Source organism: Oncorhynchus clarkii, chromosome 4 (genome assembly GCF_045791955.1).
Source record: "Oncorhynchus clarkii lewisi isolate Uvic-CL-2024 chromosome 4, UVic_Ocla_1.0, whole genome shotgun sequence".
NCBI lineage: Eukaryota > Metazoa > Chordata > Actinopteri > Salmoniformes > Salmonidae > Oncorhynchus > Oncorhynchus clarkii.
In genome coordinates this window covers 5,427,453-5,441,880 of record NC_092150.1, presented here as the reverse complement: position 1 = coordinate 5,441,880, position 14,428 = coordinate 5,427,453, and the positions used below count along the sequence as shown (strand labels likewise).

The 14,428-nt window shown below is 45.6% G+C and overlaps 1 protein-coding gene across 1 annotated transcript; it reads right to left on the bottom strand.

Moving 5' to 3' along the window:
• Window positions 1–518: 518 nt before the first annotated feature.
• Window positions 519–13,370, bottom strand: LOC139407532 (patatin-like phospholipase domain-containing protein 2). Its single transcript, XM_071151347.1, has 9 exons — window positions 13,026–13,370; window positions 12,481–12,713; window positions 10,346–10,411; window positions 7,932–8,141; window positions 7,576–7,636; window positions 6,512–6,727; window positions 4,133–4,265; window positions 1,551–1,673; window positions 519–964 (listed from the first exon to the last, which is right to left on the bottom strand). The coding sequence occupies exons 1-9, from the start codon at window positions 13,210–13,212 to the stop codon at window positions 616–618; spliced, it is 1,578 nt and encodes a 525-aa protein (XP_071007448.1). The 5' UTR covers window positions 13,213–13,370; the 3' UTR covers window positions 519–615.
• Window positions 13,371–14,428: the final 1,058 nt, after the last annotated feature.

Genomic DNA, 14,428 nt, shown 5'->3' with positions numbered 1-14,428 from the left:
TGACGCCAGTGTTATCATCGTGGCTTTGGTTCCCACTGGGGTCACGTACAATTAAATATATGCACTCAGGGTACTGAACGCGGGTTTGGCTCGGGGTACTGAATGTGGGTTTGGCTCGGGGTACTGAATGTGGGTTTGGCTCGGGGTACTGAATGTGGGTTTGGCTCGGGGTACTGAATGTGGGTTTGGCTCGGGGTACTGAATGTGGGTTTGGCTCGGGGTACTGAATGTGGGTTTGGCTCGGGGTACTGAACGTGGGTTTGGCTCGGTGTACTGAACGTGGGTTTGGCTCAGTGTACCCTCTGGACATGCCCTAATTTACCCTCTGGACGCGCCCTAATTTACCCTCTGGACACGCCCTCATTTACACTCTGGACACGCCCTCATTTACCATCGGGACACGCCCTCATTTACCCTCTGGACAAGCCCTAATTTACCCTCTGGACACGCCCTCATTTACACTCTGGACACGCCCTCATTTACCATCGGGACACGCCCTCATTTACCCTCTGGACAAGCCCTAATTTACCCTCTGGACACGCCCTCATTTACTCTCTGGACACGCCCTAATTCACAGTCCACCCTCGTCCTTTTCTTTAGGGATACATTATAATGTTAGAGTGAGGCTGGAGTAGAGTTGTGGTTTTCATTGAGCCTCCTCATCATCAGCCCCATCCCCTCGACGTCCTCTGGGTCTATAGGGGCCAGGGCTGGTCCTGGACTTCCTTCCCCAGCTTCGGGGCATCTTCCTGGGCCTGGGGTCCCCCTGGTGTATAAGGCGCCGTGGAGGTCCAGGTTGACACAGAAGGAGCCCGGCAGCAGCTGCCTCTGGTACTGGTCCAGGCGACTGATAACATCCAGGACAGAGGAGCTGCCTCCACTCGCCCAGCTAGGGAGCAGTCTGGCAGGGTTGAGTTGGGCAGGCAGGGACTGGCAGTGACGCAGCTCCAACTGGTAGTAACAGCTGAAGAGAGAGAGTCATTAGATGAGAAATAATGAGAAATGAGGACTTGAAGTGAGAATGTGGGAGAGCCACCAGTAGAGAAAGACATTCATCTCAGACGATGCTGAAGAAAGAGTTCTGGTTGTTTTTTTGTGTGAAAAATCAATACAAATTTGATCATATTTTTTATTATTATTATTGTTTTTTTTACAAACAGTAAGTGAGAATGTTTGCCTATCTGTCCCTGTCTCTGTCTGTCTATGTGTCTGTATCTGTGTGTCTGTCTGTCTGTCTGTCTGTTTCTTTCTTTCTTTCTTTCTTTCTTTCTTTCTGTCTTTCTGTCTGTCTGTCTGTCTGTCTGTCTGTCTGTCTGTCTGTCTGTCTGTGTGTCTGCTTCTGTCTGTTTCTGTCTGTGTGTCTGTTTCTGTCTGTTATATTTGTGTGTCTGTTTCTGTCTGTCTGTCTGTCTGTCTGTCTGTCTCTTTCTGTCTGTTTGTTTGTTTGTGTGTCTGTTTCTGTCTGTTTGTCTGTGTGTCTGCTTCTGTCTGTCTGTCTGTCTGTCTGTCTGTTTCTCTCTGTTTGTTTGTGTGTCTGTATCCCTACTTACTTTGCAGAGACGTGGTTGGAGACAGTCTTGGTGGCCCGGCTCACAGCACACTGCAACACCTTAACGACCTGCTCCCTGATCCAACCCACATCCTCATGAACATCAGGCAGCCACTCTAACAGTCTGGCAGAAGAGACAGGCCATTAGTCATATATAATAATATAGCCACTCTAACAGTCTGGCAGAAGAGACAGGCCATAAGTCATATATAATAATACAGTCACTCTAACAGAAGAGACAGGCCATTAGTCATATATAATAATATAGCCACTCTAACAGTCTGGCAGAAGAGACAGGCCATTAGTCATATATAACAATACAGTCACTCTAACAGTCTGGCAGAAGAGACAGGCCATTAGTCATATATAATAGTATAGTCACTCTAACAGAAGAGACAGGCCATTAGTCATATATAATAATATAGTCACTCTAACAGAAGAGACAGGCCATTAGTCATATATAATAATATAGTCACTCTAACAGAAGAGACAGGCCATTAGTCATATATAATAATATAGTCACTCTAACAGAAGAGACAGGCCATTAGTCATATATAATAATATAGTCACTCTAACAGAAGAGAAAGGCCATTAGTCATATATAATAATATAGTCACTCTAACAGAAGAGACAGGCCATTAGTCATATATAATAATATAGTCACTCTAACAGAAGAGACAGGCCATTAGTCATATATAATAATATAGTCACTCTAACAGAAGAGACAGGCCATTAGTCATATATAATAATATAGTCACTCTAACAGAAGAGACAGGCCATTAGTCATATATAATAATATAGTCACTCTAACAGTCTGACTGAAGAGACAGGCCATTAGTCATATATAATAATATAGTCACTCTAACAGAAGAGACAGGCCATTAGTCATATATATTAATATAGTCACTCTAACAGAAGAGACAGGCCATTAGTCATATATAATAATATAGTCACTCTAACAGAAGAGACAGGCCATTAGTTATATATAATAATATAGTCACTCTAACAGAAGAGACAGGCCATTAGTCATATATAATAATATAGTCACTCTAACAGAAGAGGGAGGGTCTAGTCCTACCTAACAGTCATAGACAGAGCAGACTCCAGGGGAGGGTGTAGGGTCTAGTCTTACCTAACAGTCATAGACAGAGCAGACTCCAGGGGAGGGTATAGGGTTTAGTCCTACCTAACAGTCATAGACAGAGCAGACTCCAGGGAAGGGTATAGGGTCTAGTCCTACCTAACAGTCATAGACAGAGCAGACTCCAGGGAAGGGTATAGGGTCTAGTCTTACCTAACAGTCATAGACAGAGCAGACTCCAGGGGAGGGTATAGGGTCTAGTCTTACCTAACAGTCATAGACAGAGCAGACTCCAGGGAAGGGTATAGGGTCTAGTCTTACCTAACAGTCATAGACAGAGCAGACTCCAGGGGAGGGTGTAGGGTCTAGTCTTACCTAACAGTCATAGACAGAGCAGACTCCAGGGGAGGGTATAGGGTCTAGTCTTACCTAACAGTCATAGACAGAGCAGACTCCAGGGAAGGAAGGGTATAGGGTCTAGTCTTACCTAACAGTCATAGACAGAGCAGACTCCAGGGGAGGGTATAGGGTCTAGTCTTACCTAACAGTCATAGACAGAGCAGACTCCAGGGGAGGGTATAGGGTCTAGTCTTACCTAACAGTCATAGACAGAGCAGACTCCAGGGAGGGTATAGGGTCTAGTCTTACCTAACAGTCATAGACAGAGCAGACTCCAGGGGAGGGTATAGGGTCTAGTCTTACCTAACAGTCATAGACAGAGCAGACTCCAGGGGAGGGTATAGGGTCTAGTCTTACCTAACAGTCATAGACAGAGCAGACTCCAGGGGAGGGTATAGGGTCTAGTCTTACCTAACAGTCATAGACAGAGCAGACTCCAGGGGAGGGTATAGGGTCTAGTCTTACCTAACAGTCATAGACAGAGCAGACTCCAGGGGAGGGTATAGGGTCTAGTCTTACCTAACAGTCATAGACAGAGCAGACTCCAGGGGAGGGTATAGGGTCTAGTCTTACCTAACAGTCATAGACAGAGCAGACTCCAGGGAAGGGTATAGGGTCTAGTCCTACCTAACAGTCATAGACAGAGCAGACTCCAGGGAATCGTATATGGTCTAGTCCTACCTAACAGTCATAGACAGAGCAAACTCCAGGGTATAGGGTCTAGTCTTACCGAACAGTCATAGACAGAGCAGACTCCAGGGAAGGGTATAGGGTCTAGTCCTACCTAACAGTCATAGACAGAGCAGACTCCAGGGGAGGGTATAGGGTCTAGTCCTACCTAACAGTCATAGACAGAGCAGACTCCAGGGGAGGGTGTAGGGTCTAGTCCTACCTAACAGTCATAGACAGAGCAGACTCCAGGGTATAGGGTCTAGTCTTACCTAACAGTCATAGACAGAGCAGACTCCAGGGGAGGGTATAGGGTCTAGTCTTACCTAACAGTCATAGACAGAGCAGACTCCAGGGGAGGGTATAGGGTCTAGTCCTACCTAACAGTCATAGACAGAGCAGACTCCAGGGAAGGGTGTTGGGTCTAGTCCTACCTAACAGTCATAGACAGAGCAGACTCCAGGGGAAAGGTGTATGGAAGCATCATAGCCGTCGCCATCCTGACTGGCAGCAGGTTGCTTAGCGACTGGCCCAGACTGTATCTCTCCTTGCAGGCTTCCACCAGAGCTATAGAGAGAGACAGAGAGAACAACTTTCTACACTCATAGTAGACTACAATACACGACAACACATACAGAGGGAGACAGAGAGGAGAGAGAACAACTTACTACAGTCATAGTAGACTACAATACACGACAACACATACAGAGGGAGACAGAGAGGAGAGAGAACAACTCACTACAGTCATATAGACACAATATACCACAACACATACAGACAGAGAGAACAACTCACTCCAGACTGGCTGACTGACTGGCTGGCTGGCTGGCTGGCTGACTGGCTGGCTGGCTGGCTGACTTGCTGGGTGGCTGACTCACTCACATTTCCCATGGCAGACAATAGTTGAAGCAAGGCCAGGTTACCCAGTGGATCCCCTAACCTAGCAAGGCCAGGGTAACACAGTGGATCCCCTAACCTAGCAAGGCCAGGGTAACACAGTGGATCCCCTAACCTAGCAAGGCCAGGGTAACACAGTGCATCCCCTAACCTAGCAAGGCCAGGGTAACACAGTGGATCCCCTAACCTAGCAAGGCCAGGGTAACACAGTGGATCCCCTAACCTAGCAAGGCCAGGGTTACCCAGTGGATCCCCTAACCTAGCAAGGCCAGGGTAACACAGTGGATCCCCTAACCTAGCAAGGCCAGGTTACCCAGTGGATCCCCTAACCTAGCAAGGCCAGGGTAACACAGTGGATCCCCTAACCTAGCAAGGCCAGGGTAACACAGTGGATCCCCTAACCTAGCAAGGCCAGGGTAACACAGTGGATCCCCTAACCTAGCAAGGCCAGGGTAACACAGTGGATCCCCTAACCTAGCAAGGCCAGGTTACCCAGTGGATCCCCTAACCTAGCAAGGCCAGGGTAACACAGTGGATCCCCTAACCTAGCAAGGCCAGGGTAACACAGTGGATCCCCTAACCTAGCAAGGCCAGGGTAACACAGTGGATCCCCTAACCTAGCAAGGCCAGGGTAACACAGTGCATCCCCTAACCTAGCAAGGCCAGGGTAACACAGTGGATCCCCTAACCTAGCAAGGCCAGGGTAACACAGTGGATCCCCTAACCTAGCAAGGCCAGGGTAACACAGTGGATCCCCTAACCTAGCAAGGCCAGGGTAACACAGTGGATCCCCTAACCTAGCAAGGCCAGGGTAACACAGTGCATCCCCTAACCTAGCAAGGCCAGGGTAACACAGTGGATCCCCTAACCTAGCAAGGCCAGGGTAACACAGTGGATCCCCTAACCTAGCAAGGCCAGGGTTACCCAGTGGATCCCCTAACCTAGCAAGGCCAGGGTAACACAGTGGATCCCCTAACCTAGCAAGGCCAGGTTACCCAGTGGATCCCCTAACCTAGCAAGGCCAGGTTACCCAGTGGATCCCCTAACCTAGCAAGGCCAGGGTAACACAGTGGATCCCCTAACCTAGCAAGGCCAGGGTAACACAGTGGATCCCCTAACCTAGCAAGGCCAGGGTAACACAGTGGATCCCCTAACCTAGCAAGGCCAGGTTACCCAGTGGATCCCCTAACCTAGCAAGGCCAGGGTAACACAGTGGATCCCCTAACCTAGCAAGGCCAGGGTAACACAGTGGATCCCCTAACCTAGCAAGGCCAGGGTAACACAGTGGATCCCCTAACCTAGCAAGGCCAGGTTACCTAGTGGATCCCCTAACCTAGCAAGGCCAGGGTAACACAGTGGATCCCCTAACCTAGCAAGGCCAGGGTAACACAGTGGATCCCCTAACCTAGCAAGGCCAGGGTAACACAGTGGATCCCCTAACCTAGCAAGGCCAGGGTTACCCAGTGGATCCCCTAACCTAGCAAGGCCAGGGTAACACAGTGGATCCTCTAACCTAGCAAGGCCAGGGTAACACAGTGCATCCCCTAACCTAGCAAGGCCAGGGTAACACAGTGGATCCCCTAACCTAGAGCTACAACTATAGTAGAAACAAGAGCAGGAGATCTGATCTGGCCAGCTTCTTCTCTACACCAGTCTCTGGTTGGTTGGATATTCTTCAGTAGTCTAGGGCTTTTCTGAGACTTGCTCTGGAGACTGGTCTAGAGAAAGGCCTTGTGCTGAGGAGTTGCCATCTCCCCTGACAACAATACATCACTAAAATGTAGCTGTGTTTGTGTTTTTTGATCAATTTTTCTGTTTTCCTCTCTTTATAGCTTGTACACTGTCCTTGTTCTTTATTGAAAGGCGTTTAAATACAATGTATTATGAATCTGATGTATTATTTTGGTGCATCCTACCTTTGTGTAGTCTGGGTGGCAGGTGCTCGAAGATATGATCCTCGATGTTGGATTTGGACTCGGCGGGGGCCACCACGGACTCTTTCTCAATGGGTCTGATCTCGTTCTGTACCAGCCGCTCCTCGTGTTCTTCATCGTCATCATCATCCTCGATGACGTCATCTTCCTCACCGTCGGCTATTAGAGGTCTGTGGGGTCCTTGGGGATTCAACAGTCCTGAAACATAAACACACGTAATAATATAACTACTCTATACCAAGCCTGATCTAGTATAGTCATATCTATACCAAGCCTGATCTAGTATAGTCATATCTATACCAAGCCTGATCTAGTATAGTCATATCTATACCAAGCCTGATCTAGTATATAGTCATATAACTACTATATACCAAGCCTGATCTAGTATAGTCATATAACTACTCTATACCAAGCCTGATCTAGTATAGTCATATCTATACCAAGCCTGATCTAGTATAGTCATATAACTACTCTATACCAAGCCTGATCTAGTATAGTCATATAACTACTCTATACCAAGCCTGATCTAGTATATAATAATATAACTACTCTATACCAAGCCTGATCTAGTGTAGAGTTATATAACTACTCTATATCAAGCCTGATCTAGTATATAATAATTTAACTACTCTATACCAAGCCTAATCTAGTATAGAGTTATATAACTACTCTATACCAAGCCTGATCTAGTATTGAGTTATATAACAAACTCTATACCAAGCCTGATCTAGTATAGAGTTATATAACTACTCTATACCAAGCGTGATCTAGTATATAATAATAGAGCTACCCTATACCAAGCGTGATCTAGTATATAATAATAGAGCTACTCTATACCAAGCGTGATCTAGTATATAATAATAGAGCTACTCTATACCAAGTGTGATCTAGTATATAATAATAGAGCTACTCTATACCAAGCGTGATCTAGTATATAATAATAGAGCTACTCTATACCAAGCGTGATCTAGTATATAATAATAGAGCTACTCTATACCAAGCATGATCTAGTATATAATAATAGAGCTAATATAAAGGTCTCTTACCGTTCTTCTTCAGAAAGTGAAGAGCATCTTTGTACCCCTGTTTACACATGGCCTTCATAACCTGAAAAAACACAGATAAACAGACACATTAGATATCTTCCCACAGACAGTTTAGATATCTTCCCACAGACAGTTTAGATATCTTCCCACAGACAGTTTAGATATCTTCCCACAGACAGTTTAGATATCTTCCCACAGACAGTTTAGATATCTTCCCAAAGACAGTTTAGATATCTTCCCACACGCGTGTGCGTGCGTGTGTGTGTACCTGTGGCTCAGGGGGAAACAGAGCTTTGGACACTCTGTAGAGGTTGGTGAGTGTGTGTGTGCGTGCGTGTGCGTGTGTGTGTGTGTACCTGTGGCTCAGGGGGAAACAGAGCTTTGGACACTCTGTAGAGGTTGGTGAGTGTAAACTGGATGGAGGTGTTGGTGAATCGTAGTTCATGCATGTTGGTGGATCGGTCTCTAGGGCAGATGTCACTCTCTCCAGAGAAGGGAGACACAGTGATGGTGTTCTTCAGCTCATACTGAGGCAGATTATCACTGATACCACCGTCCACGTAACGCTGGAGGGGGAGGAGGGAGGGAGGGGAAAGAGTGGGAGGGAAGGAGAGAGAGAGGAGGGAAGGAGAATAGGGAGGGAGGGAGGGAGGGAGGGAGGAGAGAGAGAGAGAGAGAGAGAGAGAGAGAGAGAGAGAGAGAGAGAGAGAGAGAGAGAGAGGAGAAAGAGAGGGAGGGAAGGAGGGAGAGAGTAGAAAGAGAGGGAGAGAAAGAGTGGGAGGGAAGGAGAGAGAGAGGAGGGAAGGAGAATAGGGAGAGAGGGAGGGAGGGATGAGAGAGAGAGAGAGAGAGAGAGAGAGAGAGAGAGAGAGAGAGAGAGAGAGAGAGAGAGAGAGAGGAGAAAGAGAGGGAGAGAAAGAGGGGGAGGGAAGGCGAGAGAGAGGGAGAGAGAGAGTTAGACACAGAGAGATAACTAAATACCAACGATTTTAAGTCAGTGAGACAATATATTATAAGCTTTATAACGTCACAGTATAAAGACTAGCGCAAGTTCTCAAGCATCATCTTAGCTTTAAGTAAATACCCTGTAGGGTAGAAGTGTGAAAACTGGCAGGGGGGCATGGGATGTGTTATATAGTGACGTCTCGTCCAGTGTCCAGACATTCAGAGGACAGGAGAGGACAACCTTGAGAGAGTTGGCGTGTCTCAATAATAGATCATAGAAAAGCCCTGTACAAAGAAAAGCCCTGTCCGGTCCAAGAGAAGCCCTGTACCAAACTGAGAGATGGTCCGGTCCTAGAGAAGCCCTGTACCAAACAGAGATATGGTCCGGTCCTAGGAAAGCCCTGTACCAAACAGAGACATGGTCCGATCCTAGGAAAGCCCTGTACCAAACAGAGACATGGTCCGGTCCTAGAGAAGCCCTGTACCAAACAGAGACATGGTCCGGTCCTAGGAAAGCCCTGTACCAAACAGAGGCATGGTCCGGTCCTAGGAAAGCCCTGTACCAAACAGAGGCATGGTCCGGTCCTAGGAAAGCCCTGTACCAAACTGAGACATGGTCCGGTCCTAGAGAAGCCCTGTACCAAACTGAGACATGGTCCGGTCCTAGAGAAGCCCTGTACCAAACAGAGAGATGGTCCGGTCCTAGAGAAGCCCTGTACCAAACTGAGACATGGTCCGGTTCTAGAAAAGCCCTGTACCAAACTGAGACATGGTCCGGTTCTAGAAATGCCCTGTACCAAACAGAGACAATACTATCTTCCACTCATGACGTCTAATTCTGAACTAATGTGAACTCCAATACATATGGGTACTTACCTTGTCATATAAACCTGTTATGCGCTACTTGTCTCTCTCACCCAGAGAGAGAAAGGGAGAGAGGGAGAGAGAGAGACAGAGACAGAGAGAGAGAGAGGGGGGGATAGAGAGAGAGAGAGAGAGAGAGAGGGAGAGAGAGCGAGAGAAAGGGGGAGAGAGAGAGAGAGAGAGAGAGAGAGAGAGAGAGAGAGAGAGAAAGAGAAAGAGACAGGTACAGAGAGATAGAGAGAGGGGAAGAAAAGGAGGGGGTGGGGGGGTAGAAAAGGAGAACACAGAGCCAAGAACAATGACGACAATGACAACAATCCAAGGAAACCACAGCCAGGGAACAGAATTAAAGGGGAATGGGCTGAGTTGAAGAGAGATGGAGAGTCAACAATGACTTCTGAAAACAATCACATCTGTTCTGATATTGTTGCTAATGACAACAGCTGTGCTTTCTCAAAGCTAATTTATGCACAAAACACTTGGTTTGTTTGGCAACAGAAAAGTGTATGCACAGATGTAAGATCTAAATTTGAGCCAGTTTGCTACAGCAGGAAAATAATCCTGCAGCAACAGGAAGTGTTAATTAGTATGTAGATTATAACTAATGGGCAATCTTTGTAGGGGTTGATGCGTTTTTCTTTAGGGCAAATCAAGTCTGACATTTAAAAACTTTAAAAACTTTTTTAAACCTTGAATACACTACCAGTTTTCAAATTCTCAGCAACAAAAGAGTGATCAAATTAAGATCCACCTGTTTGTTTTGAAATGGTGGTAAGTATATCCTCTTTGAATGTACAGTAGGCTAATCACACACACACACACACACACACACACACACACACACACACACACACACACACACACACACACACACACACACACACACACACACACACACACACACACACACACACACACACACACACACACACAGAGAAAGATAAGAAGGTAGTGTACTCACCACACCCTGCAGTGTAGGGGGGATCAGTCCACAGTACACAGGGATGTAAGCACTGCAGACACACGCCTGGATAAAGAACACACAACACATTATTATGAGTCCACAGGACACACAACACATTATTATGAGTCCACAGGACACACAACACATTATTATGAGTCCACAGGACACACAACACATTATTACGAGTCCACAGGACACACAACACATTATTACGAGTCCACAGGACACATAAGACATTATTATCGTTAGAGAACATTGCAACAACACAAATATGTGTGTGTGTGTGTGTGTGTGTGTGTGTGTGTGTGTGTATAACTGCGTAAAACACACTCATTCTAAAATGAACTCAACAGGTCTGGATCCAAGTAACTGTTTGTGTCTCGGACTCTCACAATTTAAGCCAGTTTATGTATCTGAGTCTCTGAGTACAGTCCTCTGTCAGACCGTCACAATCAGTGTTTGTTCAGGTTAGTGTCTGAGTTTATGGGATGTGTCCCACCGGTATGTAACTAGTAGGTATGAATACTGTCAGTTTTCGTTCATAAAATATCCTACTTTGTCAGCAAGTCACTATTTTGTGACACTCACCTGCCCCGAGCCAATGAGTCAGCAGGAGTATCCTATTTGTGAAAGTCAATGTCTGGGTTTATAGTTATGAGATGAGATCATTGATGAGGGCGCCCCGAGTGGCGCAGTGGTTTAAGGCTCTGTATCTCAGTGCTAGAGGCGTCACTACAGACACCCTGGTTCGGATTCCAGGCTGTAACACAACCGGCTGTGATTAGGAGTCCCATAGGGCGGCGCACGATTGGCCCAGCGTCGTCCGGGTTTGGCCCGGGGGGGGGGTGGGGTAGACCCTCATTGTAAATAAGACTTTGTTCTCAACTGACTCGCCAAGTTAAATAAAGGTTGAATAAGAATAAAATGTGAATAAAAAGGTGTATGTACATACGGTGCTTTCAGAACGTATTCAGACCCCTTACCTTTTCCACATTTTGTTACGTTACAGCCTTATTATAAAATGAATTAAATAAATAAATAAATAACATATACAAATCCTCAGCAGTCTACACAGAATACCCCATAATAACAAAGTGAAAACAGGTTTTAAGTAATGTTTGCAAATGTATTAGAAATAAAAAACATAATAAATAAAATCCTTATTTACATTAGTATTCAGACCCTTCGCTTTGAGACTCAACATTGACCTCAGGTTGCATCCTGTTTCCATTGATCATCCTTGAGATGATTCTACAACTTGATTGGAGTCCACCTGTGGTAAATTCAATTGATTGGACATGATTTGGAAAGGCACACACCTGTCTATATAAGGTCCCACAGTTGACAGGGCAGGTCAGAGCAAAAACCAAGCCATGAGGTCGAAGGAATTGTCCTTAGAGCTCCGAGACAGGATTGTGTAGAGGTACAGATCTGGGGAAGGGTACCAAGAAATGTCTGCAGCATTGAAGGTCCCTCAAGAACACAGTGGCCTCCATCATTCTTAAATGGAAGAAGTTTAGAAACATCAAGACTCTTCCTAGAGCTGGCTCCCCGGCCAAACTGAGCAATCGGGGGACAAGGGCCTTGGTCAGGGAGGTGACCAAGAACCCGATGGTCACTCTGACAGAACTCTAGAGTTCCTCTGTGGAGATGGGAGAACCTTCAGTGGCAGGGACTGGGAGACTCGTCAGGGTCGAGGGGAAGATGAGCGGAGGAAAGTACGGAGAGATCCTTGATGAGTTCTGGCTTCCGTAGCTAGGGCTGTTGCTAGGGCTGTAGCTATGGCTGTTGCTAGGGCTGTTGCTAGAATTTGCTACATTCTGACCGGATTCCGTAATGAACCAAAGCGTCCGTTGCTATGCTGGTTGGCTGGGGGGACATTACTTGGCGTGACAGGCCTCTCATTTCTTTATCTACGTGAAAAACGTTGTCACAGGGTTGGGGTAAAATATATTCACGTTTAAATTACAGTCAATTCAGGAAGTACATTGAAATTCCAATTCCCTTCAATTAGACACATTTTGAATCAGAATTGTCATTTGGTTTACTTTCTGAATTGACTAGAATTCAAATTAAATTGACCTCAACCTTGCTTTGTCAGCAAGTCAGTGTTTGAGGTAGGAGACGCTCACCTGCACCAGTTCCTCCTTGCTGTTAAAGTGGGACACCAAGACATTCTCTCCGTCGGTCACCCTGGTGAGTGATATGCCCAGCCTCCCTGTGGCACGGTGGTGGGCATCGGGTGGCAGCGTTTTATACAGCATGTTACGCATGATCTTGACCAGGTTGAAAGACGGGTGCATAGGACCCAGGAAACGCTTCCGGGCATCTTTGGCCACATCAATGATGTTGGCACCTGCCTCACCTGATGAGGAAACAATAAGGTACAGAATATTGTTCATGTCAGAGCCGGTATATTAGTATAATGTGGTAACATTATATCGGGCATTGCTATTGCTGGCAATTGGGGGAAAAAAATACATCGTGTGTACTCATTTCGCAACGATAATGTCAAGGAAAACCGGGGTGGGTAAAAGTAGACAATCGATATACAGACAGTGCACAGGCCGGGCAAGAGACACAGCAAAGAAAGACAAGAAACTGACACACACACACACACACACACACACAGTGTCATTACTATGCAATAAGTAGAGGAAAGTTCATCACTGCCTACCTAAACAAGCTCCGCTGACCAGCGCAGTGGCGGTGAGCGCCCCAGCCGATGCCCCGTAGATGTGCCGGGCGTTATGCACTAGAAACGGACACTGTTCCTGCAGACAACTCGCTACACCAATATGATAGATGCCTAAGAAACCGCAACCTGCAAAGGAAATGTTCCACGTCGAATCTAACGGAAACATAACTACTGAGGGAAATAATGCCTCTCTTATTAACTCAGACAGAAAGCTCTGTTCACAGTTCACAGCTGCCGAGTTAGTTAACTACCCAACGAGCTAAAGTACTGGTAATATCACGGTCCAAAATGTATGAAATATATCAGCTATTGGTGACGGACGGGTCCCTTGCAAAGCGATCTGTATTCACATCGTTAACATCAGCAAGCAAGTTACACACTTGTCTGGCTGTCAACAAGTTGATTTTGTCTTCAAGTTCTCGAGGACATCTTCACCATTTCATATTCGTTAAGAGTTGTTTCTTTGTTTCTTCTATTTGTGAGACAGTTGCTTGTTGAAAACAGTAACGTTTTTTTTCTTCTCCAAAAACAATAACGTCATCCAGACGAAATGGTTGAACATCTCTGTCTTTGAAAGCTTCGTCACAACCTTTTAAATATCACGTTCGTTCATCTATTGAATTTGTACACACACGGTGGAGGCGGAGGTATTCCGGTGGGTTTTACGTTTCAGCCCAATGTCCAATCAGAGTCGCTCTCTCTGAAACAGCCGTCCTATCAGTGTCTGAGTTCTCTGTGACCTATCCTTCGTCACCTTCTTTCAACTGTCATTCGGAATGTTTTGGTTTCCCGAGAGGGGTTTGCCGGTGTCCGCTTTGGCAACGCGTATCTGTCAAATATATATATATATATATTTTATTTATTTCATCAGGGAAATCCCATTGAGATCAAGGCCTCTTTTACATAGGAGCACATTTAGCCTCGTTTAGCTTGCTCTTGATTTTAATTATTTAACAAATTACATAATACTTTTATTCTAAGTTAGACAAGATTAAGTTATACTCACTTTATACACAGGAATCTAATTTCTCTCCAATAAACTGTCTGTTTATAACAAAACAAAGTCAACAACGACCTCTAGGGAAAATAGATACATTCCACATCAGAAGGAATGTGTTGACATAGTTTAAAGACTCAACTGGCAATAATATTGTTTTTTTTTATAGCCATTTTTGTCCAACAGAAAAACTAGTCTGACTGTGTGTTTATCGGAGCAAATATCCCACTTATTTTGGGCTTGCTTTTGTTTACATTTGTTTAAATGATCTATGATCTTCTAAACAACAAATAACGCGATCACCCCGTTGCAGAATAATTTTCCTCCAACGCAGAACATTTAAAACTTGATTTTCACTTACAATTTTTTTTTGAATCAACCCCTA